General features: G+C 42.0%; 1 protein-coding gene across 2 annotated transcripts in view; it reads left to right on the top strand.

The window, feature by feature from the left end:
• Positions 1–27514, top strand: part of SORCS2 (sortilin related VPS10 domain containing receptor 2) — an 818166-nt gene that overhangs the window by 735199 nt on the left and 55453 nt on the right. For both annotated transcript variants that reach the window (XM_054030250.1, XM_054030251.1), the window contains exons 12-14: positions 8873–8949; positions 20687–20778; positions 22268–22375. In XM_054030250.1, the coding sequence (XP_053886225.1) occupies positions 8873–8949; positions 20687–20778; positions 22268–22375 (277 nt within the window). The remainder of the gene's footprint in view (positions 1–8872; positions 8950–20686; positions 20779–22267; positions 22376–27514) is intronic.

The following is a 27514-nucleotide window of genomic DNA, read 5'->3' as shown; positions in this document are numbered from 1 at the left end:
TTTAGGCCAACTAGGCGGTTGCCTAGGGCACCAAGATTTGGGGGCACCAAAAAGCAGTGCCCCCGATTGTTTTTTGTTTGTTTGTTTGTTTTTAACAGTAGCCGCTGCGCTGGGAGGGAGAGGCAGTCTGAACCGCCGTCTGGCAACCCTAGGGGTTTCCCTGGGTCAGCGCGCCGCCGGCAGCCCAGGGGTTCCCCTGGGTCAGCGCACCGCCGGCAACCCTAGGGGTTCCCCTGGGTCAGAGCTGCCGCATGGATCCCCAGGCCGGGGGGTGGGGAGCTGCTGTGGGGGGGTGCCTCAGGGCGGGGGGGTAGCTGCCGCACGGCTCCCCGGGCCGGGGGGGGGAGAGCTGTTGCAGAGGGGGTGCCTCAGGGCAGGGGGGAGCTGACACGGGGGGGCACCTCAGGGTGGAGGGGGGCGGAGAGCTGCCGCAGGGCTGGGGGTGGGGGCGCAAGGTGGAAGTTTCGCCTAGGGCACAAAACTTCCTTGCACCTGCCCTGTGTGGAAGACCAAGTTTAAATTCTTGCTGAAGAGCACAGATTTGATCCCAGGTCTCCCCTTTCCCAGTGAGTGCCCTAATCACCAGGCAATTCTGGGCTAGGGTCTCCTGTTGATGCTGTTCCACTTTGTATAAAACACTTGAATAACGGGTCTCCTGTGTCCCCGGTGAGTGCACTAACCAATAGGCTAAAAGTTATAAGACTATTAGCACTATATCCTTTGTTTATTTTGTAAATTTAGCCCTTAAAAATGCTCAGAAATAAATATAATTTTTGTTTGACCCAAAACAGACTTTTTGATTTGCCTAAAATTTTCAGCAATTTTTGGGTTCCGGTCAAACTGATTTTTTTTTCTTCTTCTAAGAATGGGCACCAAACTGAAAAATGAGTTATTCTTCCAGCTCTACTTACTACTTCATGTAAGGATAGTGTTCCAAGACACTATAAAGGGCAGTGTGAAAGAAAGCATGGAGATGAGAAAAGCAGACAGACTGGTGAGGCTGAAATGCTGGCAGAGTGAAGTGAATGGGGGCGTATGGGAGAAGAGGCAAAATCAGAAGCTATGATAGGAAACAGTACCATGAGCTAGAGCAGAGATTCTCAACCTTTTTCTTTCTGAGCCCTCCTCCCCCCAACATGCTATAAAAACTTCACATCCCACCCAGGGCCGGCTCCAGCTTTTTTGCCGCCCCAAGTGGTGAAAAATTAAAAAAAAAATAAAAAAAGGAAAAGCCGATTGAGCTCCTGCCAAAGTGCCGCTGAAGAGGAAGAGACGGAGTGAAGGACTCGCTGCCGAACACCACAGCGGAGCAGTTGAGCGGCCGCTGAATGGCCGGTGAAGACCCAGACATACCGCCTCAATACGGGACAGACTGCTACCCCTTTCTATTGGCCGCCCCAGGCACCTGCTTCCTTTGCTGGTGCCTGGAGCCAGCCTGGTCCCACCAGTGCCAAAACTGTTTTTCTACATATAAAAGCCAGGGCTGGCATTAGTGGGTAGCAAGCAGGGCAATTGCCCATGGCCCCACGCCACAGGGCCTCACACAAAGCTAAGTTGCTCAGGCTTCAGCTTCAGCCCCAGGTAATGGAGTTTGGCACCCCAGGCTTCGGCCCCACATGGCGGAGCTGCGACTTTCTGCCCTGGGTCCCAGCAAGTCTAACACTGGCCTTGCTTGGCGGACCCCCTGAAACCTGTTCATGCCCCCAGGGCCCCAGACCCTGGGTTGAGAAATGCTGAGCTAGAGCAGATTTGTGAAGAGCCTTTCAAGATCAGGGCAAAGTTTGAACATGGTGAAGAAAGCCAAGAGAGAGGTGACTGACCAGTGAGGGAAGATCATGAACTTCACAGCAGCTACATGGAACTTCAGAATTTGCTTGGGATATTTTTTTTAACAGAACTTTTCAGATCATAGCTCTTCAATATTTTTTCAGTTGGGTTGCTTTATAATGTCTTTCACTTCATCCTTTTCTCTTACTGTTGGCTTCTTCTCCTGGGGCTGTTCACAATTTGGCTATTTCTCACTTTCTGTGTCACTTGATTGCATTGGCTGCTATTATACACATTTTTTGTTGCTTTCTCTTGATTGCTACACTTATTATGCATATGGTTCATTAATGGTTGCACTCAGTTGGAGGTTGGAAGTGTTCAAGACACTTTGACTGCTGGTGAAATCCTTATTGTGTTCCTGTGTCTGATTTTTCACTCTATCTTTGTCTCTTTATTTTCAGAGTTTCTTTAATTTGAGAGGTTTGTTCAGTTAGTTCTACCTGATTATCCATTGTTGTAAATTGGTTTATATTTTGTAGTGTTGTTAGGCATACTTCTGGCACTGTGTAGCTGGCTGGTCTTGTCTAGCAGGTTTTTTTATGCAGTTGCAGACTTGACTTTAAAAACATATATAAAGGGAATGTAGTTCCCATGAAAAATGCTGCATTGACAGCAATGGAAATTTAAGTCACTTATAAATCCACAGAATAGGTGCAGTATACCCAGTAGCAATCATGTTTCCCCATATGCACTGCCTACATCTCTTAACTCTGACCTGGAGAAGACCTAGGGCTTGTCTATGCTGCCCTGCAGTTTGGACTATGGGGGTGTGAATAGCTGTGGGCACCAAAGTACTGTAACTTCTGCATGTAGATGTTGCAGGTGCAGGCTAAAAGGTTCCTAGTCCTAGTCCACAGCTGAAAAGGTTCATTCCTTTCCCCAGTGCCACACATAGCCTCTCTGCAAAGCCTGTAAACAAGAGCACCACTGGTGGCCATATTTTTGACAAAAGCACATTTCTGCACAACAGAAACCAAATCTACCAACTCATTTCACTCATAGAATCATAGAACTGGAAGGGACCTCAAGAGGTCATCTAGTCCAGTCCCCTGCACTCAAGGCAGGACTAAGTATTATCTAGACCATCCCTGACAGGTATTTGTCCAACCTGCTCTTAAAAATCTGCAAAGATGGAAATTCCATAGGCAATTTATTCCAGTGCTTAACCACTCTGACAGTTAGGAAGTTTTTCCTAATGTCCAACCTAAACCGCCCTTGCTGCAATTTAAGCCCATTGCTTCTTGTCCTATCCTCAGAGGTTAAGAAGAACAATTTTTCTCCCTCCTCTTTGTAACAACCTTTTATGTACTTGAAAACTATTATCATGTCCCCCCTCAGTTTTCTCTTCTCCAGACTAAACAAACACAATTTTTTCAATCTTCCCTCATAGGTAATGTTTTCTAGACATTTAATCATTTTTGTTGTTCTTCTCTGGACTTTCTCCAATTTGTCCACGTCTTTCCTGAAATTTGGCACCCAGAACTGGACACATTACTCCAGCTGAGGCCTAATCAGCGCAGAGTAGAGCGGAAGAATTACTTCTTGCTTATAATACTCCTGCTAATACATCCATAATCCCACCTCATGTTACTAAACAGCAAATAGATGGTAGTATCTTTCAGTCATCATCAAACCAACTACCTAGTATGAAAGACTTTCTATCCCAGTAACTGCTACTACTGCTCTTTAGTTTACAGAAGATCTTCCTTTAGCCAAGGCACTTTGTAATTTAAAAAAAGTACAGTTATATTGGATCATGAAGAGAAGCACCAATAAGAGAGAAAAGAGATAAGAATACTTAGTATTACAGGCATATAAATGATAACAAAAAGCAAAACTAGGAATGAGTTGACTACTATAATCTGTGCAAAGGAAGACAAGGAGTGGACCAGGAATGGAACCCTGTGGTATGGAAAGAAAATGGAAAGAGAGTTTGCTAACCCATATCAGCCAAAAGAAATGCTAGGAAAGATAAGACTGGAACCATGAGAGTACAGAGCTTTGTATTCCAAAGAAGCAGGTAGTCAGTAGTAATGAAAGCAGTACAAAGGGCAAGGAGAGTAAGAACGTGAGAGGGGAAGATAAAAATGTTTAGCAGAGGAGAGGAAATTAGAAACAGACAGGAAAGCAGTCAGTGGAATAGTTAGAGAGATTCTGGCTATAAAGGAAATCAGATAGCATGGTGTGAAAGAGAGGTTCAAAGTTAGGAGTGAAGAAGCACGGTCCATAACTCTAAAGAGAAAAAGAAGATCAGAGATGGTGGTTTAAACCCCGGAGCTGCCCATAGCTCCCTTTGAACTCACCTGTCTTTCAAATTATTCTTTGTTTGCAATTGTTTTTTTGTGTTCCATGCTCATTGTGTTTCCCCTCATTAGCACATTCATGTTTTGCTACTGTCTATTTTCTTTTCTTTGTTTTATATTGGGTGTAACAGACATTACATAATATCCTGTATGCAGTTACCCAGAAGGAAGGTGAGAAAGTTTGTGCTTTAATTTGCTCAGAGAGTTGCATACATTTTGTTCATTTTTGTAGGTGTCTTTTAAATTGGATGTTCCAGTATCTTTTAAAAGACTCCCTGATTCCTGATTATGGGGTTGGTCCTGGCACGTGCTGAGTCCTCTTACAAGGTTCTGAGTCTCACTGAGATGTGTAGGAGCTGAGGATACTCAAAGCAACTCCACTTTACTTCCTTTTCTCAGTTGACTTTTAGGATTGATAGTGATAGTTTCTTCAGTAATTAGAGACTGGTTCACATCAAAACCTAGATATTAATATACCTGAATTTATGGGAAAATTTGCATCTGAACTCGTTCCCAATTTTGCAGCTCAGGCCAATCTCTTTCAAAGGGATGTTTGCAATGTTGCTGTAGCCATGTTGGTCCCAGGATTTTAGAGAGACAAGGTGGATGAAGTAATATCTTTTATTGGACCAACTTCTGTCGGTGAAAGAGAGAAGCTTTTGAGCTTCACAGAGCTCTTCAGAAGAAAATGCTTGTCTGTTTCACCCACAGAAGTTGGTCCAATAAAAGATATTACCACATTGTCTCTCAGTAGAAGGAATATTTAAACAATATTTAATTGTGATAGTTTTCTGCGATGCTGGCATCTCGGTGTAAAAGAAAACAAAAGAATCCAATGTTACTATAACCAAAAGACTCGAGTAATTTTTAAAAGGACAGCATTGTACCCAAAAACTAACAGTGTTTCCAAAAGGTTTTTAGGCCTTGTCTACATTACACAGTTTTGTCAACAAAAGTCAGCTTTCGTTGACAAAACACTGTAGGTGTGCACGCACTGAACTGCTCCTCCTGCCAACGTAACACCCCTACTATGCCAACATGGGCGGTGCATTCCTCCATTCAGGGAAGCTGCGCACGCTCAGTCCATGGCTCCCCCCTAGGCCTGCCCCTCTCAGCCTCCAGCCCCCGGTCCCACTCGGTCCACTCCTGCCCTGCTCTCGTGCTTCTTCACCCCCTCCCTCTGCCCTTCCCCCCCACTCTCCGCTTGCACTTGTTCACCCCCTCCTCAGCTCCCCACCTGCAGTTTATGTTATCCGTGTTCCCCTAAAAACCAACCCAGGGTCACACTTGTATTAGTTTTATTAATGCCGCTGTTAGGTCAGGTAGAAAAGAGATGGAGCTTATTCATACACGCACACATTCACTGCATTCATACCTTCATGCACCCACACACTTACACAGGCAGAGAGTTACCGGAGACAGCATGGAGACCGAGAAGCCGAAGCGTGGTCGATCTGGTGTGTCCGCCTGCGGTCACGAATCCAGGCTGCTGAGCAGGTCAAGGAGCAGCAGCTGCTTGTGTGCGTGGCTGCTTCCTTTTTCTGGAACTGGGCGGCTCCTGTCACGTACACTGAGTTTTCCTTCCATGTCCATCACCGAGAAGCATTCCCAGACCAGTTCCTTTCATGCATACCAGGTTCTTCTTCTCTTTACAGCACTTCGTGATTGCCTTCTCAGGGCAGATTATATCAGACACACCTGTCTCTGGGCTCCTTTCTCCTTGCAGTTCCTCTCCGCCCAATCCCACATACACTCCCTTGTTCACACTCCCTTATCTTCCCCACACACTCCCCTGTTCACTCTCTCTCTGATTGTGTGATGGGCTGTTACACACCTTGGAAGTTCATACAAGTGGTAACTTGAAAAGGTTACAGAGTTTGCAAAGGTTACAAAACTTCAAAGGCTATGCTAACAATAACTGAAGTTACAAAGTCTGCCAAAGGTTGCAGAACTTAATGATATAAGTTACAGATCTTACAATCACATTTGAGCGGAGGCTTTACATAACAGCTTACACCTCTTCGCCCCCCTTCCCGCCCCACCCACCACCGCTCATACCTCTTCACTTCCTCCCCTGAGCCTCCCTGCCCACTGGCCAGTCAGCTGCTCACTGCTTGAGTGAGGTCCCCATGTGGGCAAGGGGGGACAGGAAGAGGCAGAACCTCAGGGGGAGAGGACAAGTGGGGTCTTGGGGTGGAGCGCAGGTGGGGCCACAGCCAGGGCACCTACCCTTTCAGCGGTGGTGCACTCCAAAGGCAACAGGCTGGCTGTTCGGGGAGGCTTAGCCTCCCTGGCCTCTTATACCCGCCGCCTAAGTATGCCAACATCATAAACCCACCTCAATGAGAGGCATGGGACATATTCTACTCTCACTAAATAATTGTCTGACCCCAACTATTATTTCCTACAACGGTGAAAATTTAAATCGCTAAACAGCTTTAAAAAACACTTTAAAATATATGTTGATATTATCCTTCAAAATTAAAAATAAGAATTGAATTCTGCCAATCCTACCTGTAAGAGTCAAGAAGCAATTTTCCCCTCAAAGAATTGCATGGCTTGTTCGTTGTACTCGATTCTGTTTTTTTCAGAGTGAAGTGGGGTTGAAGGTAGGATTGGTGATCATCTGAAGCATCAGGTACAGCCACTGCTAGATGCCAATACTAGGCTAGCTCCAATAAACTCTCTGATATAGAGAATTTTCTGATCCCATTTTAGCTGTAATTAGGGTTAAATAATTTAAAGTTAAACTATTAAAGAGCCAAGTACTCATAATCTTGACGGTGTAAATGGAACATATAACTTTGGACATTGTTTTCTCTCAATCACTCTCAAGTCCTTTTCATCCTGGATAAACCCTTAGTATTTGTTTTCATAGCTAATACATTTGTTCATATAGTATGTTAGTAAAATTTCATAATGCTATCCTAATCTCAAGTATATTCTTTCCTTATGTCTCTTTTACTTAAAAAAAAATCTGACACATTTAATCTATTTTTCCCTAAGAACATACAAATCATATATTTAAGGCAAAATGCCCTCAATAATAACACATAGATGCAAAAGCATCCTGTGATTGCGTCTCTTCTATCTTACTGTAAACTGACTGGCAGTTTAACAGTTGGTTATTTGAAGAGCAGCTTGTCGCAAGATAGAAATCTATGCATTTGGAACTGTATTTGTCAAGATCTCATGTCACAAGTTTGCTTTGGAGCCCTCTAAAGACTAGCTACTGCTCTTCTGTGTTTATTGTCAAAATACTGAGCCAGCTTTTTGGCCAGTGTCAGAGTAGAGAATATGATTCTACTTCAGAATCTTTTTTTGTTTACACAGTTTTTGATACTTACTGTTTTTAAGTGCTATAAATCTTCCTTTAAATGTTCCTACCGCTGAATAAAATCAGCCAGATAAAACAGGAAAAGTAGTTCAGGATGAATAAAGAGGCTAAGATGGTACTTTATATAGTGCCATAAGAGAGTTGGCCTCTAGGTATACCACGAGTATGGGTCTCAAAGGCCTAGATCTTAAATAAATGTTATTTTTTCTTTTATTTTAGCATGAACAAACTAAATGAAAAGAAAACCACTCATTCTCATTTATTGTTAATTTTGTGCAGTGCTTCTGCCAAGATAACCTCAAAAGATATTCACACAGCCTGAGTCAGAGAGATTATTATTCCAAATACAGTGACCATTGTTAACCCTACTGGGGAGTTAAGGGATACTATAAAAATACTAATAAATAATAGTACTAAGTGTAGTTTATAAAAGAGTAAGCAAGAGGCACCTGTTAAACCTTAGGGACTCACCATTTTCCTAGAGTTAATGGAGATGCCTCTGTGGGGCAATATGTCAAGAAAGAGGTAAGTTTGTGAACTCTCAGAGGAGGTTGGGACTCATAGCAGGAGTGTGTTGTATTCTACATTCTCCACCCCACCATGCCAGGATCCTTGCCCCATCATTGACTTGTAAGCATAACTTGGCCCCTTCACTTTCCTGCCAAGTCCTACCTCTTCCCTCATACTACAAAGCACCAGCGGGTATGTGGGAGCAGGAGAAGATGTCGTAGATGGTTAGATAAACTATGGAGACAAGAGTGGCTGGCCATCTGGTGAGTGAGGGCAATCTGGCACTTTGGCAGAAGAAGCTTCTTCCAATGTTCATCGCACAGGAGCAGTGGGGTTGGGGATGGACTCTAGTTAGAACGAGGAATGAGAGAGAGAATAAGTGAGTGAGTCCAGGTGCAGGGAGAAAGCTGTTGTGGCAGGGAAGGAGGTGAGAGAACCAGGAAAGGAGATGACAGAACTCCAGTCTCCAAGATAACTCTGAGAAAGTCTGGAGGTCTGGGTAAGTCTTCTTATGGGCCTCTCACAAACCATGCTGTTTCTACTCAGTGGAGTCATTTTAAATCATATGGATTAACCTGACCTTCCCATCCTGCAGTTACTATCCATCTCTTAAAAAACAATTATGTGGAAATTAAACATATGTAATAAAAGCACAGCAAATATTAATTATTGTTACTGCAGAAAATAAAGTAATCCCGCTTCATCATTTGGGGCCACTGTGCACTTGTGACTCTCATTGAAATCAGGCCAGCCCCAGTCAAGGATCCAAGGGCTGAATTTGATTTGATCCTCATCTGCTTTCCTGCCTATTTTGCTAAGGAGAGAGGTATTATATAAATAAAGGCTTTTTATTTATTTATTTATTTATTTATTTACTTGTTTCCTTTGTGTCCAGGTAATCTGGGTTCCCAGCTGGTTGAGTATAAAGAAGAAATGTACATAACATCTGATTGTGGGAATACCTGGCGGCAGGTAAGGAAGGGGAAATAAGACATTTGAAACTAATTTTGAGCATCAAATTATTATTTTTATTGATTGATTGTAACAACTATTATCACATTTAATGCATTAACTAATTAAGTCTTCTAATCCTGTAGATGTAAGTGGCTATTATTATTCCCATTTTACTTTGAAACTGAGATGAAGGGAGAGATTTTCACAAGCAGTAGTGAGAATTAGGTTCCCAGCTGCTATTGATGTTCAGTAGGAATAGGGCACCTATTTTGTCCCTTTGAAAATCTCCTCTTGAGTAACTTGCACATGGATGGTCAAGCCTTCTTTCTTTCTTTCTTTCTTTTAAATTATTAGCCTTATTTCAGGATACTCAGAATGTATATACTCAGGAGTCAGACTTAGGATGCTCACATGCAAAGGTTTTGTGCCTGATTAACTAGAAAGGAAAGAACTCTTCTATTTTTCCCAGTTTAAAATTGGTGTCAGACCTTTTTTTGGCCCAAATGATCTTAATAACAGAATAATAACAACACTTCAAACTTTCCAGTGTTTGAAATCACTTAAATCTTGTGCCCTACATTTGAAAAAATTCTTTAGGATTTATGGCTATTGTTTACCATATTTCTTCATAACTAAAAGTTTCTTCTTTACCAGGGTCTGATAAATAATTTTCTTCTACAGAACTAAAGAACTGCCCTCTTTCAAAATGACTGATATCTCCCATCGTTCTCAATGGGACTGAAGATTCAGGAGGCTCTTGGGTGGCCATTTTGCAGGGGTCATCTGTCTCCTATTGTTGTAAATGAAATCTCTGCCTCCTGACAGAATAGGAAGTCAACATCTTCCTTGGCTTGACTGAAATTGGAACCAGTTGGTGATGGTGGCCAGCTTGAAAGATGGCAATTCTTAATGAGTTTTTCTGAAGGGAAAAACTGTATGCCTCATCTTCTGCTGATGGATAAACTTTCAGTTCTGAAAAATAGCAGCCAAAATAAGTGTTCATCCTACATATTTATTTTCAATGGCTACCTGATCAGATCAGCAGAGAGGGCAGGAGGGAGGAGGACATGAGTGTGTGCAGGTGCAGGGAATGTAGGAGATGCAATAGAGATGGGGAAATAGTGGTATGTATGCAAGGAATAAAGAGGATATAGAAAGGAAGGGGAAAATGATGTATGGACATGCAGGGGTGTGTGAGAAGGTGCAAAGGCAGGGAAAAACTGGAGGGCAGGAGGGAGAGGTAAACCAGAATATACTCTCTCCAGCTGCTTTGCACTGTTCTGGTGAAATAATGTAGCTATAAACCCACTTTCAGTGACCAATATGTGAATGGCATAAAGCAGCCACAGCATACCACCAGTGAAAATAGGCCTTAAGCTGAAATCTTTAAAAATGCTTTAAAGTTGATGCTTCATCATTAGAAACATTGCATGGTAATAGTCTCTTTGGCTTTATTTTGTGTTTGTATATGAAAATTCTAATTAAAGAAATTCCCAGTCAAAAACTATATTAAAATTGATGTAAGGTTGAGAGTACATATCAGTAATTTAAGGTAAAATACACTACAGGGATGATGTTATTAGCCCAATACCAAGTGTTATGATCCCACGAAATTCAGAGTTAAGGTTAACTTTTTAAAAAAATCCAAACCTAAGATATGGAATGGACAGGCACAGTTAAGGCACCCAAGCAACTCAGTCTTTGGATAATCTTAACTGTGCCCTTTAAGGACAACATGAGGGAGAAAATGTGACTTTTAATATTTTGTTTAATGTAATCTGATACAACAAACATGAAAATACCTTAATCATAATCTTACGATAATTGCATGACATCAATTGAGTTTTGAATTTCCTGGATTTACAGTGTTTGGATTTTAGATAATTACAACATCCCTCTATCGGAGGGGTAGCCGTGTTAGTCTGGATCTGTAAAAAGCAACAAAGAGTCCCGTGGCATCTTATAGACTAACAGATGTATTGGAGCATAAGTTTTCGTGGGTGAATGCCCACTTCGTCAGATGCATGCATGCAGACCCATGAAAGCTTATGCTCCAATACATCTGTTAGTCTATAAGGTGCCACGGGATTCTTTGTTGCTTTTTAAACATCCCTGTAATGTATTTTACTCTCAATTACTCTTTCTTAATTCCATTTAAACACTGCCAGGGATGGGATGATCTAAGAATACCTGGGTCCTGCCTTAATGCAGGGGACTGGACTAGATGACATCTTGAGGTCCCTTCCAGACCTACATTTCTTTGTTGTTTTTTGTCAGGGAGTATTAGATGATGATGATAGAGAAATATTAGAGACCTTCATAGTGTCCAAAGACCAGGTGAGAAGCACTAATAAGAATAGAAATGTGTCACAAAATTATTCTATTTCAATGAAAATAGCTGTTTTAATTGAAAATGCTCTGACTCTAATGTTGAACTGTAACATAATACAATTCTACTGAAGTACAAGAAACAGCAAGAGTGAAACTGAGCACTCTAGTTTCACTTTCCAAGCTGAATACAAATAAAAAGGATTTATTTTTATATACTAGTAATATAGGATGATGATAATAATATACAAAAGGACATTTTAAATAAATAATTATATTATTTTTGTCATGATGATGTTCTTTTGCTTCAGATTTTATGCCTAATCATTTCTAGAGTTTTAGCAGTGGGAATTTATCTCCATGCTTAGGGGTTACCAGTATTACTTATGACATCTAATGCTGCCATTTACCAAAATTCTGTATTTCTTTCTGGTGAGAAAAGGGCTGGCATTCAGATTCTCACTATTTGCATTTGTGGGACACTTAAGCTAATGAGATGAAACTTGGTTTATCAAGCCTTTTAGGTGATTTTTTACTAGATATAAACTCGGACGTGACCTCTAATCCCCATTACAACAGTCAAAATGAAAAGTGCCACTGATTTCTTTATTTTAATTAAAACTGTCATGAAGGCTTTGCAAAGATCTTAATAAATCTTCACGTTTGTGACTAGAAGAAAGAACACAGATTCTTTTGTATATTTTATATCCCCATTATTCATTGCGATCTGCCCGTTCTTCATGAAGGCAGCTATACATTTCCTTTCTCCAGTGAAATTCATGAAGCTAAAAAAACATGAGCAATTACAGGATACTGCAATTATTTATATGACTAATTACTGGTCTCTAAGGCTGGCACAAGCAGAGCCTACATTTTGTCACAGTTCATTGGATGGGTTCAGACCACTGACTTGGAAACTGGGCAGTTCCAACTGCTGACTGCCAGTCACTGCCCTGCACCTTTGTCACATCCCTCACTGCGCATCCCCAGCATTGCTGCAAAGCCATCTACAGGCTCTCATAGAGGAAAAACAAGATTGGATTATGAATCATGGATAACAGAGAGACTTGGAGTAGTATAGAAAGGTAAACGCACTGGAGCAAGGAATAAGGCCAGTACAGGGAATAAGCTAATACCAGCAATAATAAAGAAATATTGGCAACAGGAATTGAATAGAAAGATAAGAAATAAAACTAAGAAACTTACTTGAAATAGAAGCAATGCGAACACAGCTGTGACAACTGGCAAAGGAAGTATAAATAAAGCAAAGGGTATATGAGAATTAGACAAACAAGTTAGCACAGTTATTTGGGACAATTATGTCTATCACGCCTAACAAAACAGAGTAGTATAACGTGAAAGATGAACATGATATTAAATCAAATAGGTAGTAACCTAAGGGTCTTCATGGAAATGAAAACCAGCTTTGAATGGGATTCCTTCCTCAGTCAGGCTTTATAACAGTTTTTGGCCTCATTGAGCAGTTTTCTGCTCTCCATTTTTTTTAAACTGCGGCTGGCCTGTCTAGTATTGAGGGTGATTTTACTATTTTTCTGCTTTGTAGTGTAACACCAACAGACCCCGGTCATTGGCAGGCGGGATAAACCCTAGGACCTCTGGAGCTTAGTGCATGAACCTCTACCGCATGAGCTAAAAGCCAACCGGCAGGACCGGCTCCAGGGTTTTTGCCGCCCCAAGCAGCCGGAAAAAAAAAAAAAAAAGCCACGATCGTGATCCTGCGGCACTTCCGCCACGACTCTACCGCTTCCGTTTCTTTGGCGGCAGGTCCTTCCTGCCGAGAGGGAGTGAGGGACCTGCTGCCAAATTGCCGCGGAAGAGCCGGACGTGCCGCCCCAAGCACCAGCTTGCTAGGCTGGTGCCTGGAGCTGGCCCTGCCAACCGGCTGTTAGCTAAGGCTGTAGAACAGACTCATGTTATCTCTCTAAGTTATCTCAGTACCACTGGATGAGACAGAACACCACACCCAGAAGGTGTGTGGGTTACAGTAGCACTCTGATAGTGATGATTATTATTATTGCAGAAGAGTGCTAGGGGATGAGTAAACGAATAGTAAGAGACAGTAATTACCCAAGTAGCTTGCAGTTTAAATAGACAAAAAAAATATTGGGGAAATAGCATTATCCCTGTTTCATAGGGTGGACAGCTGAGACTCTGAGAGATCAATTGTGTTGTCCAAGTTTACATAGAAAGTCTGTGACATGGCCAGAAATTGAAGCCAGATCTCCTGAGTCCCGATCCAGTGCCTTAATTACAAGACCATCCTTCTTCTCTACATGATACCTCTGTATTACACAAGTTAGGGAAACCTTTGCTTAAGCAGGGCAAAGCTCAGCGGCTTTGTAGCCATCCAGGCACCAAAGAGAGGTACAGATTTTCTTCTCCAAGCAACCAAGAGATGGGTAGCACCACTGGCAAGCACAGCAAGCAAGAGGGGCTGGAATCACTCCCTTTCAACAGCCAGGAAGAGAGAGTTAGCTAGGACAGTTGTAGGAAAGTGTTCCAGCTTGGAATTTAGGAATGGATTTTTCTTGGTGAAATACACAGGTGCATTTTTGCCTAGCTTTGCGTTTCAGGCAATGCAGAATTAAATCTCATAGGATAAATCCTCACCAGGTGTAAATCAGCATGGCTCCATTGACTTTATGCTGACTTTTACTAGTAGAGAATCTGTCCTGGTGTATCTACAGCTGGTGCAGTAACAAAGACATAAACAATACACCATGAGAGAGAAAACAGTTGGCATTATTATGAAGCAAATAAAATTCCCTAAACATTACAAAAGAGCTACAAAGGATGGAGGATGCATAGGGTTCCAATGGTGTTGCCCTGTAGCAGCTGGCCACCTGAAATGATTAAACAAGTTCTAGTTAGTGGAGATTATCACTAATTCATTAATTTGATTGTAGTTAGTGGAGAGAATTATAATTTGCACAGTTAAGACTTGCATATTTGAACTGCTTATGAGCATAGATAAGCATGCTGCAGTGGACTAGAAGCCAGGAGGTCCTGAGTTCTAATGTCCGCTCTGATGCTAACTTCACTTGTTGCTTTGGGAAAGTCCCTCTTAGAGGAATAGGGGTTACCATGTTTCCTTATCTGGGAATTTGGGGTAACATTTATTTCTGTAAAGTACTTCATGGGTGAATTAGTTCATGTTATTACAGTGTTCTGAAGATGAAAAGCTATTCCTGTAAGTGAAGGTGTTTATAATGTGAACAAACAGAAAATTAGGAAAAGATGGAGATACACATGGATGCTATTCCCTGTGTATCTTAATGGAAACAGAGGGCTTGACCACACTCACCCAGGCATCATTTACTCCTCTTGCACGCTAATGGAAGGTAGAAAGTTTTCACAATATGATTTTAATATTCCTTTGTGTTAAAGCATTGGCAGTGTGCCAGTATTATTCACTGGAAAGTGGATTAGTCCTGGAACACTTTATACCCTTTTCAACTGCACACTCAAGAATAAATAACACTACGTTGTATTAGATTCTCATGTTGTTCATAACTACTTTCTATTGGCTCTGCCATTTTGATGGTTTAGCTTCAGACTGAAACAGTTTTAAAGGCAATCAGTGTCACTACATGTTGGCTCTGATTTTTTGAATGGGTATTTGTCTTTTCATTACTCCTGCCCCAGTTATATCGCACAAAGAAAAATATACTAATGAAATTATTTTACATTTGTATAGGGCTCTTCATTAAAGGCTCTCCAAGCCCTTTGTACATAATGTTATGCTTCTGGTATAGCTGAGAAAACTAAGGCACAGAGAGAGGTTAATTGACTTGCCCAGGATAGCAGATGGAGGCTGTGGCGGAGCTGGCAATAGAATCAGTAAACCACACTGTGTCACATTAATAGTATAAATTTAATGGTAAAGAAACATAAAGATGATGTGCAATATAGTAGCATCTATGGATGAAATCCTTATCCTGTTCAAGCCAATGACAAAAGACTCACTGACTTCCGTGGAGCCAGGATTTTACCTTCTGTGTTTAAACGACTGTGAGTCTCAAATTATATGAATTATGGAACATGCATATTATGGACCCAGGTTGGAAGTCCTTCCTTGGTCTTTAGTCATAGCCTGAATAGAGACTTAAGAACTAAGCCCTTTGGGCCTGATCTGATACCCACTGAATTCACTGACATTCTTTCCACTGACTTCAGTGGGATTTGAATCAGGTCCTGATCTGAAATTCTTCCATAGATTCAATAAATGTTTCTGTTTCTAATTAAAGTCTTGTTTACTGTTGTTATTTCCAGTCCCTTCTCTATGGACAATATTTACACCAAAAGATAAAAACAATTCCAAAGAATAGGTGAAATTAAACAAGCAATCAGTACCAGGAGAACGGAATCACCGCTTTAAGTCGAATATAGAGTAAAACTATGGTACCCAAGCTGTGTAACTATGAGCTGTACTGCCAGTTTGCCCGGAGCCAGACGGATTCACCTAATTTGGATAAAATGGTACAGATATCAATTTCCCTTTTTCTTCAGTATGGAGGTATAGCACCTGGAGGACTATGCATCCAAGCATATACTGTTTCATTCTTCTTTGTATGATTGCTCATGTCCATTCCATTGTAGGTGTATGTGTTCGCCACATGCACCGGTGCTGGAAGTTTTCCCCTCAGTGGTATCCATAGAGGACTGGCTCTAGCGCCCTCTGGAGTGGCACATGTATGAACCGGTATAAGGGGCGCCTCCGGCTGCCCCCTCCTTCAGTTCCTTCTTACCGCCAGTGACGGTGCTGGATCGTCTCCTTGCCTCAGCAAGCTTTCCCTCTAAAACTGTGCCTAGTTGTGAATCTCTTGTATATAGTTCTTAGAAAGTTTGTATGGTTTATTAGTTCCCTTAGTGCATAAGTTAGAAGTAGTCAGTTAGTCCCCTATGGGACTTAGCCTAGGGACAGGGCATGGTCTGATCCCCAGGCTGCAAGCTTTGTGGCCACTGCAAAAAACTGATGCCAGTCAGTGATCCCCATCAAAGCTGTCTGAAGTGTTTGGGGGAGACCCACGTGAACGACAAGTGTTGCATTTTAAAATTTTCAAGCCACGAACCAAAAAGCAGGGAACATTCAACATAGAGTGCTCCTTATGGAGTTGGCCCTTACATTGGCCTCTGAGTCAGCTAGATCAACTCCGCTCCAAGCACCACAGCATCCCCATCCCTGGTACCAGCTAAAAAGCAAAGAAAGGCTGGGAGAGGGCATTCTCCTATGTCCCGTAAAGGGAAGGAGCGAGCCAGAGGAAAGTGCAGGGCAGCTCCTCTCCTCTGGATGGTGGGCCAGGCTCCAGCACCCGCTGAGCTGTCGCATCCCCTTGAGACCCACCTGTCACCCCGGGAAGCAGCAGAGGCACTCGGCACCTGGCGGTGCTGTCCATACCAGAGGCCTTTAAGGCTGCTAAGGACATATTGTTCCTTCTGGTGCCACCCGTTCCGAGCCAGAGAGGTGCCCCATTCGAGGGGTAAGCCTGCCCTGGGACCTTTCCATCATATGGGTCAGCTTACCTGTCAGCATTCCCAGCATTGTTCCAAGGACTCTAGGCAGCGTTCCCCAGGATCCCGGCACCAATTGGCAGCTCTCTGATGCAGACCTGTGGAGACACATCGCCAGTCCCCGGAGTCCCGGCACCAATACCCAGAGCAGCCGAGTTCATCTCCAAACTCACAGCACCACTCCGGAGAGCCGAGATGCCAATCCCCTGAGTCCTGTCATCTGTCTCTGGTTCGCTGCTACAGATCTCCACCGGCACGTCAGTGATCTCCTGAACCAAGACATCGCCCCTCTCGCTCCTGGTCCATGGAGCAGCACCACTCTCAAAGTGTGAGGCTTCGATCACCGGGGTACTGGAACTGATCCACCAAATGCTGCCGCTGGTCACTGGAGGCATGGCACCGAGAGCCATCTTCCCAGTACAGGTCACTGGTGAAGACCTGCGGAGAACAGGTAGACGGGAACAAGGTAGACAGGCGGCATCAGTACCGTCCTGGTCCTCAGACGAGTCTCTCCCTCCTCAGGCTCAGAGAGTGAGGAGGAAGATTTGCCTGCAGGCCAAGCCCAACAACTTGGGGCATAAGCATTCCCACTGGGACCAGCAGTGGCCACATGGCCTTAGGGCCAATGGCCGGCTCCCTAGCAGCTATGGAAAGCCTAGGGGTTTCCCCAACAATTGCAGGGGCACCAATCAGTCTCAGGGCATCTGAGAAACAGTGACAGTCTCCCGCCCGCCGCCGGACTTGGAAGCGGAGTCAGACCAAAGTCCCCAGGATCAGCGAGCCTTGGCTGAGGCTCCCCTGGCAGAGGCTACAGAGTTGGCAAACCCGCCTTTACCTGCCTCCTCATCCTCTTCGCCTGATGAGGCAATAGCAGAACCTTCCCACACACTTCCCAAAGACAATGTAAAGAGTCACCAGGAGCTTCTAAAGAGGGTGGCATCTAACCTGGGGTTGAAGGCTGAGGAGTTGGCGGAACCCTCCGACTCACTGTTCGATTTTTAATTGCAGCAGCCCCTTCCAAGCTAGCATTGCCCCTCCACCAGAGAGTGGTAAAGCTGATCAAGGCCTTATGGCAAACTTCCTCCTCCCTGCCCCCCATCTCCAAGTGGGCAGAGAGAAAGTATTATGTCCCTGCTAAGGGATTTGAATACCTGTATACAAACCCCACTCCAAGCTCACTGGTGGTATCAGCAGCTAATGAGCGCGATAGACCGGGCCAACCGGGATTGACCCCTAAGAATAAGAAGGCGAATATGCTTGATCTCTTTGCAGAAAGATTTATTCTATGGCCAGCCTCCAGCTAAGAGTGGCCAACCAGCAGGCCTTACTAGGCCATTATGATTTTAACATCTGGCAGTCCATGGCCAAGTTTGCAGACTCGCTGCCAGAGGAGCCCAGGAAGGAGTTCCTGGCTATTCTGGATGAGGGCAGAGCTGTGGCCAGGGCAGCCCGCCAAGCGGCCTCAGATGCAGTGGACTCCGCTACCTGGACCATGGCTTCGGCCATTTCCATGAGGCGTGCATCCTGGTTGCAGTCATCAGGCCTGACGGTGGAGGTTCAGCAGTCCATCCAGGACCTCCCCTTCACCAGCCTAGCACTGTTCATGGACAGACAGCAAGTTACATGACCTGAAAGACTCTGTGCATTATTCGATTACGCCATCACCCAGCAGGCCAGAGATCACGCTAGATTTGGCAGAGCTGTGTTGCAATCAACACATCTATGAACTCCTACCCACTTCGGGTACTGCTTGGGAGTCACTTAAAATGGAATGGACATAAGCAATCACTCAAAGAAGAAAAAACGGTTATTAACCTTTCATAACTGTTGTTCTTCAAGATGTGTTGCTCATTTCTATTCCACGACCCACCCTCCTTCCCCTCTGTCGGAGTTCTGGCAAGAAAGATCTGAGGGAGGGGAGAGCCGCTGGCGCCTCTTGTACCAGCACATACGTGCACCATTCCAGAGGGTGCCAGAGCTGGTCCCCTATAGATACTACTGAAGAAAAACTTCCAGCACTGGTTCATGGGACGAGCACACACACCTACAATGGAATGGACATGAGCAACACATCTCAAAGAACAACAGTTCCGAAAGGTTAGTAACCATTTTTTTTTTATTGAGCAGAAGTTCAGAGAAAGTTTGGAGAGGAATCCAAACATTGCTTATCTGATTACATCTGATCCGATCTTTTTGAAGTGCGTCTAAAATTAGTGTTTATCCATTACTGAATTCTCTAAAATATGCAGCTGTATGTAATAAGCAGACAGGACTATAAATTTCTCACATCTGGTGCTGGTCTGTAAATGGAAGACAGCCAAAGTGATTCTTGAAACTACAGGATTCCTTTTAAATATGTTCTTATTAGGTGAGAGAAAGACATGCAGCCAAGCTTCTAGGTGCGGTCTTCCTGCTTTATTAATGCTTCCTCATTTCTTGGAGTGAATATAAATGTGCTTGGGGGAGCGAAGGGTTTTCTTTATCACTGATATGGCTTCAAAATGAGTAAAGAGAAGCTTTTAGCATTGTCAGTATTTTCTCATTCTCAAAGGCAACATAAGCAAATGTCTCGTTCACTTTTCTTTGTCAAGTTGTATAAGGGGTAGAAAGTATGTGTATTAATTTTCAAGGAGTGTGCATTAATGATCACTTTATCTCATGCTGCTGTGTTAAATGAAGTTTGACAGACATCTGAAGCAAGCAGACACTTTCTTATGACAAATCTCCGATGTAGAAAGGAAAAGATATTTATTTATTTAGTGCTTCCAGTGATTCAGATTAAGCTTTTGCCTTTTTTTCCTTTTCCTTCCTCATGCTTTCATCAGTTATTTTGGCTCTGGACTTTCAAAGCATTATTTTCATTGTCCTGGTATATAGTCTCCATTAAGCCTAGGTATTGTTCATATAGGTTGCTATTGAAAAGTCTGCACTGACCAACAGCTGTCCCACAATAGTGTGTGAGATAGCTAATATTTCCCTATGCTTAAAATAGAAAATAACTGTGTATCTCAGATACCATTGTATACTAACTTGATAAATCTCGCCTTTGTAATGGTAATCACTGTACTCTTATTTTCCTTTTGTTGTTTGGCTGCAATTTCAATAGTTTATGAATATCAACAATATTGAGATTCAGGACTTCTACCAGAGAGATTTTTGTGCAAAGCGTTGAGCTGTGGAAAAGAGAGGGAAGAATCCTACATTTATCCTCAAATCTTGGTTATGATTCGTTGGTTGTGTCACCAAGCCAGTATCACATATGTCCTGACTTTTTAGACCATTCAAAAGTCACAAAGTGACCTCGTTGTTAAACTGCACAGAGTCTATAGTTAGACAAACTAAGTATTAATAATAGCTTCTCTATCCTGAAAATATAACTCATACCAATTTACATCGTGTTCTGTACATTTTGAAGAATGTGTTAGAATCTCACAGACAGAAATAACTTTCCTGTTTTTCTTAGCATTACACTTCAAGGCATGCCATTTTGCAAGACATATAGAATATGACAAATACCTTAAGTAAGATGATAGGTCACAAAGAGATATATAGTGGGAAAGAATGAAGAATGCATATTCTTAGAAGCACAAGTCTGGGCTGAGATCACCTACAGGCATTTTTATTTGACTGTGATTTGAACCTGAACATTTCCCAATTCACCAGCATAAATTTATTTTCCTTCACAATCTAGAGAACTTGATCCACATGGTAGAACCAGTCTTTAATAACTGTGTACAATGTAGGAATAAAACTAATTATTATGTACTTTTGAATTTATTTAACAAAGCAGACTGTTAGAAAGCCATACATTGACAAGTATTTTAATAATGTTTTGATACTGCATTTTATTTTTTCCAACCCAGACATCTGCTTGGTCTTTTTATCTGGTTTCTAGGTCTTTGAAGAAGAACATCACATCTTGTATCTGGACCATGGTGGAGTCATTGTGGCCATCAAAGACACTTCTATCCCTCTGAAAATACTCAAGTAATGCTGCAGTCAGTTATAGTAGGGTTATTACATATTTAAGACCTCAAACGTACTTCAGAATTAATCAGTAATGAGCTTTTTAATAAGTTTGTGTAAGAAATCCAGGTGGAGCCACTTTAATTTAACATTCGTTAAACCAACAAAATGCAGGTGGACATTTTATTAAAGCATTCCCAGTGGAGTTGTTGGTAAAGTAGTTTGCTACATCATTAATAATAACACTTGTTTTGCATCAGAATGGCCCTGTTCATTCAAAAGCTTCCTAAAGTGGACTGCAGTACAAACTATAGGTCCTGCCATGAGGGCAGAGGACTGGACTCGATGACCTCTCGAGGTCCCTTCCAGCCCTAGAATCTATGGATCTATGAATCTATACACAGAGGTCACTTAATCCACCACTAAAATCCAGTAACTATTTTAACAGCATACACTAACATTACCCTGCAGGTTGGGGTAGGGAGTAAACTTATAGCTACAGAATGCATTTAGGTAAGCAGTGTACAGTTGTCCATATTGGAATTTTGGAATAGCGTGCAGAGCTATCATCTCTAGAATTATGCAAAGAGTAATGTATATGTACTGAATGCAAGTGATCAATGCTTCAATTTTACATAATGACAATCACACGTATATGAGCCACATTTGTGATCAGTTGTCTGGGGAGAGTGTATATGAGGAATTAGGGTTAAATATAGGGAAAGCAAAGAGATTTCTTGTTTTTTATCATTTAGAGGGAGATTATTTCTGTTTTCTTTTCTTTTTGGGAAGGAAATAGCAGAGCCTCACACTAATTTCTCTCTCTCTCTCTCTCTCTCTCACACACACACACACACACACACACACACTCTCTCTCTCTCTCTCTCTCTCTCTCTCTCTCTCTCTTTTATATATATATATATAATGTTTGTTTGTTAATGTGTTCAACCATTTTGGGGAAAAAAGACATGATCAGCACATTAATTTGTTTTGTTTTAATTCGAAGCCAGTTACATACAAGAATTGATAAGACATGCACAATACTGTCCTTTAGAAACCACTTGACCAGATGACTGAATTTGTGAAGTAACTAAGCAGTTTTGCTTAATCCTATTTCACTAAATTCTGTTTGTCAAGTTTAGATTTTATAGGCAGAGAACTGTGGCAAAAATAAAACTGGGTAAAATGAAATCACTTAACAAGCTGTGGGCATCTAGCAAGATCATGCAGTGACAAACCTTAGTGCTGGCCTGACTGAGGACATCCAGCAATGCTGCCAGTTTAATACACATTTTAATGGAGATGCTGAGCCCCAGATCATGTTAGGAAGGGAGGAGTCACATTTAATTTACTACATTAAGTAGGCAAAGAATTCCCAGTTTTTGCAACTGTGTGTTGGTGATCATGAGTCCTATGGTACAATGCTCATGAGATTTTATCCAACATAATACAATAATTATGATATTTATTAAAGAGCTGCAATGAATGGAAGACATTTCTCTCTTTAAAGGTTCAGCATAGATGAAGGTCAGACATGGAGTACACATAATTTCACCAGTACGTCAGTCTTCGTAGATGGGCTACTCAGTGAACCTGGAGACGAGACATTAGTCATGACGTAAGTTTCTGTTTATTTAGGCTACCCTTCAGCAATGCACTTAATCATGAGCTTAACTTTAAACAGGTGAGTAGTCCCCGCATCTGGGGCTTCAGTGTCTTGCAATCAGGTGGGCTTTCACCATGACCAGGTCTGAACAGCACTAACAAGCAGCCTGTCCTTAAAATGATCCGAATCAAATATTTCAAATGTAAATATGAAGCATTTTGTTTTATATTCTGTTTTTAAAGTCATGACCTGGAACAGTGGAAAATTATGGGCATAAATGGATATCTGAAAACTGTTCTTTCATATTATTTCCCCCCTGTTTTCTGCAGACTCTAAGGTGTTATTCAATAATAATAGGTTTCTTGCTTTTTCTGTTATAGAAATTGTCTTCACAGTGTAAACCAATATGCTGTTGTCCTAGTAACCTAGCATTGTAATAAATTATGTGTAACCAAACATCCTGTAAAAAAATACACATTCTCCCCACTTCTCTGTAGTTTTTGTGATGGATCCTATTAATAGAATTTAAAATAAATATGGGCCTGAGCCACGAAGTTTGGTTTTGTATATGCACTTTCCCACTATGGTCCCAAATTCTAATATTATTAAACCATCTGAGCCTACGAAACAGCTACCCAATCAGTGCCTCTGTCCTTGTGTTGATTGGAGGAATAGGTGGGGAAAGGAAACTTAAACCCCATTTACACATATTTGGGAGCGGTTTTGGGACTGGCACAGCCCCAAACACTTAAGGGCCCTGAAATGTAGAGATTGGCCTGAATACAGTGTGTTCCTGACATACATCCGATGCCAGGGGCTGGAAATGGAGCTGCCGCATTGCTGTGTCAGCAGCTCTTTACTGACAGGTGAGCCCATCGACACACCAGCTACTCCCTGGAGCTGTTTCCACCCCCTTTAATATCCTTTCTCACCACCAGAGTGGCATAAAGGGACAGCAGCACAGAAGCAAATCGGACCCACTGTAATTGGAGCAGATTCACCCTGTTGAAAGCGTCAGAGATGAATTTGGCCTGTTGTCATCTCACTTTCTTTCTGCCCCCAAAAGCAACTCTTATGATTTCTTGTTGTACTTTCTGGTCTGGAAGGAAATTGAAGCGTTCTAAGTTAAATCTTCCGGGGATTTTTCTCCTTTCCCAACTTTTCTTCCTTCTGTCAATGGTGAAGGATGAGATCATGGCTTCTTGTCTTGTTAACTGCTGCTACCAAGCTGTGTACAAACCACTGGGCCTGTCAGAGGGATGTTGAGGGAGTTACTATGCCTGCCTTACTCTTGGAAATTTTGAAAGTGCCCAGTCTCTTAGAAATCTACATAGGAGAAGACTCACTCCCCATCTAAATTTGGGTCTCCCACTTAGCCATCTCCTACAACTGCCTGTTGCTGCTATGGTGAGCTATTTTTGCATTTGTAAAAAGCAACAGAGGGTCCTGTGGCACCTTTAAGACTAACAGAAGTATTGGAGCATAAGCTTTCGTGGGTGAATGCCCACTTCATCAGATGCAAGTGGGCATTCACCCACGAAAGCTTATGCTCCAATACTTCTGTTAGTCTTAAAGGTGCCACAGGGCCCTCTGTTGCTTTTTACAGATTCAGACTAACACGGCTACCCCTCTGATACTATTTTTGCATCGGTATACCTGGGTATAAAATTTTACAGGTAATGACACAGTTTAAGATTTCAGGAATGTGGTTCCATTTTGAAAAGTGACACTCTAAATTTCCTCATGAGATTTCATGTTCCTCTCTCATTATTTCCGTATCTAATTTGCTTTGTTTACAAGTCAAAAGATGTATTTTTTTTAAGCTAACAGTCCAATGAAGTCAGGCTGGCATCTGAGAGTCAAGTTTGGTTCTTTCTTTCTGAGCATTGGACTAGTGATTCATCCCAGAATTAAAGTTTTGTTTGTTTGCTTGTGATGAGGGGATTTCCTCTAGGAGAGATCCAGTTTTATCCTATATTCCAAGGACCTGAGCACAGCTCTGTCCACAGCTAATTAATACGAATGTTCCAGTTGACATAATGTGAGAGAATGCTGGGAAGTGACACATAGTGCCACTCTTCCAGGGACTGAACATGCTGAACTGGAAGGCTGGTCCCAGCCTCTATAAGTGTTTGTAAGAAGGGGCACCATGTTGCTCTATCATTGGACATTGAAGCTGGAACTCCATATTTAAATTTTCACTTATATCCTAACATAGACACCTCCATCCACTGAACTCCCTCTCTTCCCCGCATCAAAATAAACCCAAGTATTAAACCACCCCAAGTAGAGTTTTTTTACCCAAAAAGGAAGGAGAGACAGAGATCCCATTAAGTCCATTAGGAACTTTGCTATTGTTATTGATTTTACATGAAAGGCACTCAGATACTGCGGTTATGGGCAGCAATATAAAACCCTAAAATAGAAAGATAGCTAATCCAACTGTGAATCAAAATGATAAAACATTATATATATAAAATATTATACAAATATAATTTCATATGGCACTTGCATCTGGTTCTGATTTAATATACATGATGGAAAGCTTCTTCAGTTATTTCTTTCTTAGCATTATGTGTATCTCTCTGTTATATCAGTAACTCATTCCAATACAATGTTTTTTTTCCCCTGTGTTTGTCACTTTCTGAGAGTAGAAATAACTCCTCCATTTGCCAGTTATTTCTTAGTTTTTACACTTGCCTGAAGTTGTTTGGCTAACATGCCCTTGGAAAACCTGGCATGTTCTATTTCAGCATCTCTTATAGATTTTTTTTATCTCATTTGATCTGTAGAGATATACCATCACCTTAATCTAAGTTCTTATCAAAATAATTGTTGGCACTTTCTGTGGGATGATCCACACACAGCACTCTGGGTTTAGGGTCCGTGGCAAATATGATGGAAACTATTGAACATGAATTGCTTATCTTGCTTAATTTAACATTTCTCATTTGAAACATTTTTGTAACAATTCAAGAGTGATTGCAAGAGATTTTCCACTTGTTCATACAAAACCAATGAATAAGGGCCTATGATGACCATTTGGACTTCCATGAGATTATGCCACTTTTTTGTTTTAATCTGTACATAATGGCTGTGTGGGGCACTGCAAATCCTCTAAAACATGCAACATGTTAAAAATAGGCCCTCCAAAGTATGTAAGATACCTATAGCTCTGATCTAAGATACATAGATTCATGAGCAAAGTTATCACCATTATCTTCTGAACTGTGGAACTGGGGATCAGATTCTCCTACTTGTACTGCAGTTTAGTAGCACCTTACTGCACAAGCAGTCCTATTGAAGTCACTGGAAGTGGAGTGAGTTACTATTCAAAGTGAGTAGGATTACCACCCTCTAGTCCTTACAAGATTTGAAACACTGTACCATATTCGCCAATTGTGTATGAATTAAAGGGAAGAAAACCTGCAAAATGTGTTGCTAGTTGTATTTATTTCAACTTGCTTACCTCACCTGCCTAATGCTTTACACATTTCCTCCTTTCCCCCCATGACTGCCCTTGCCTGCCCACTGTTGTCCTGTTTGATTTCATGTCAAAAACGTTCTGTTATACTTCCTGACTAAGGGCATGGCTACGGTGCAACTGGAGATGTGATTGCAGCTCAGGTAGGTGAACCTGTACTAACTTTCATCTAGCTGGTTTGGCTGAAGATCGAAGTGGGCTAGGATCAGGAGTATGTACGCAGAGTTCTGGGCAAGCCTGTGCAGTCCACACTGAAATCTGCACTGCTGCGGCTTCACTGCTACTTTTAGCTGTGCTAGCTAAACTAAAGCTAGCACAGGTATGCCTCTACAAGCTGCAATCATGCCTTCAATTGCCATGTGGACATACCCTTAGGGTAAGTAGCTCAGATCCTCCCTTTAAAACCTCACACTTCTCGGGTCAGTGATTGATTTTTACAGTAACTTGCTTCTTCTGAGAAATGTCATCCACTGGTATACTTTTCTGTAGAAAAATATCTTCCACTTCTTCCATGGTATGAGACAGAGGCTGAGTTTTCTGCTGACAAGACAAATTGGTACATAGTAATAATCATGGCACTGATAGCAAATTGATTATAGTATCTTCCATTATGAGGGATCCCCAAAGCACATTACAAACTAGGGAACTGCTTCTGCATCTCTTACTTGGACAAAATTCTAATTGTGTTTTGGGGGTCTGTTCCCTCCTCCCCACCATCAATAGGAATTTTGTCCAAGTAAAGACTGCAGGATCAATGTACTCTACATACATCACAAGAGATGTAACCACCTCTGGTGTAGGAGGGCAATAACCAGTGGTGGGTGTGCAACAGTGTGTGTGGGGAGGGTACATTTTGGTCAAGCTTTCCAGGGCTAATGCATGTTCCTTCAAAAAATGTCATGGGATCTTGTAGGTATACACAGAGCAGATACAATCCCAGTGCGAAATCCTGGCCCCATTGAAGTTAGTGGCAAAAGTCCCATTGAATTAAATAGGGTCGGGATTTCCCCCGCGGCTTTTAAGATTTCATCCAAAAGATAGATACACAATAAACATTATAGGAAAAGGCATCATTGGACCCAATAAGATCCCAAGTCTATACCCCACTGAAAGCAAAGGTAGGAATAGTTCTTTAATGGAAGAAACAATCACAAACCCAGTGTGTTTTGTTTATCTACCTAAGGAGGTTGGAGAGACAAGGTGGGTGAGGTAATATCTTTTTTGGACCAACTTATGTTGGTGAAAGAGACAAGCTTTTGAGTTACACAGAGTTCTTCTTAGGGAGGACGGGTTGGACAGAGCCAACTTTGACTGTGACTTGAACCTGTATTTATATCTAAATCTTAAAACATTAAACCATCTCTCCAACCATATCCAAAATAGATACATGCAAATGACAAAAAATATGCATTCCACTCTGTTCTACTTTTCATGTAGCTAGAAGTTTTGAGCACTGTGAAGTATCTATATTGTGGAGAGAGCCTGTGCCACGTAGGAATCAGTATGCAGTTATCTTGTATTAGAGTTCTGTAAGTAAAGAGCCACATTTCAGCATTGATTGTTAATTCAGTGAGGGTTTGTTAGGGTTTTTTTTTCTGAATTAAATGAAATAAGTACAGTAAGTTTATTTAAAATAACACATACTCCAATACAGTCATTTTTATTTT

The sequence above is a fragment of the Malaclemys terrapin genome, chromosome 5 (genome assembly GCF_027887155.1).
Source record: "Malaclemys terrapin pileata isolate rMalTer1 chromosome 5, rMalTer1.hap1, whole genome shotgun sequence".
Taxonomy (NCBI): Eukaryota; Metazoa; Chordata; order Testudines; family Emydidae; genus Malaclemys; species Malaclemys terrapin.
The sequence above is the reverse complement of the archived record's forward strand: the minus strand, read 5'-3'. Positions and strand labels throughout refer to the sequence as shown.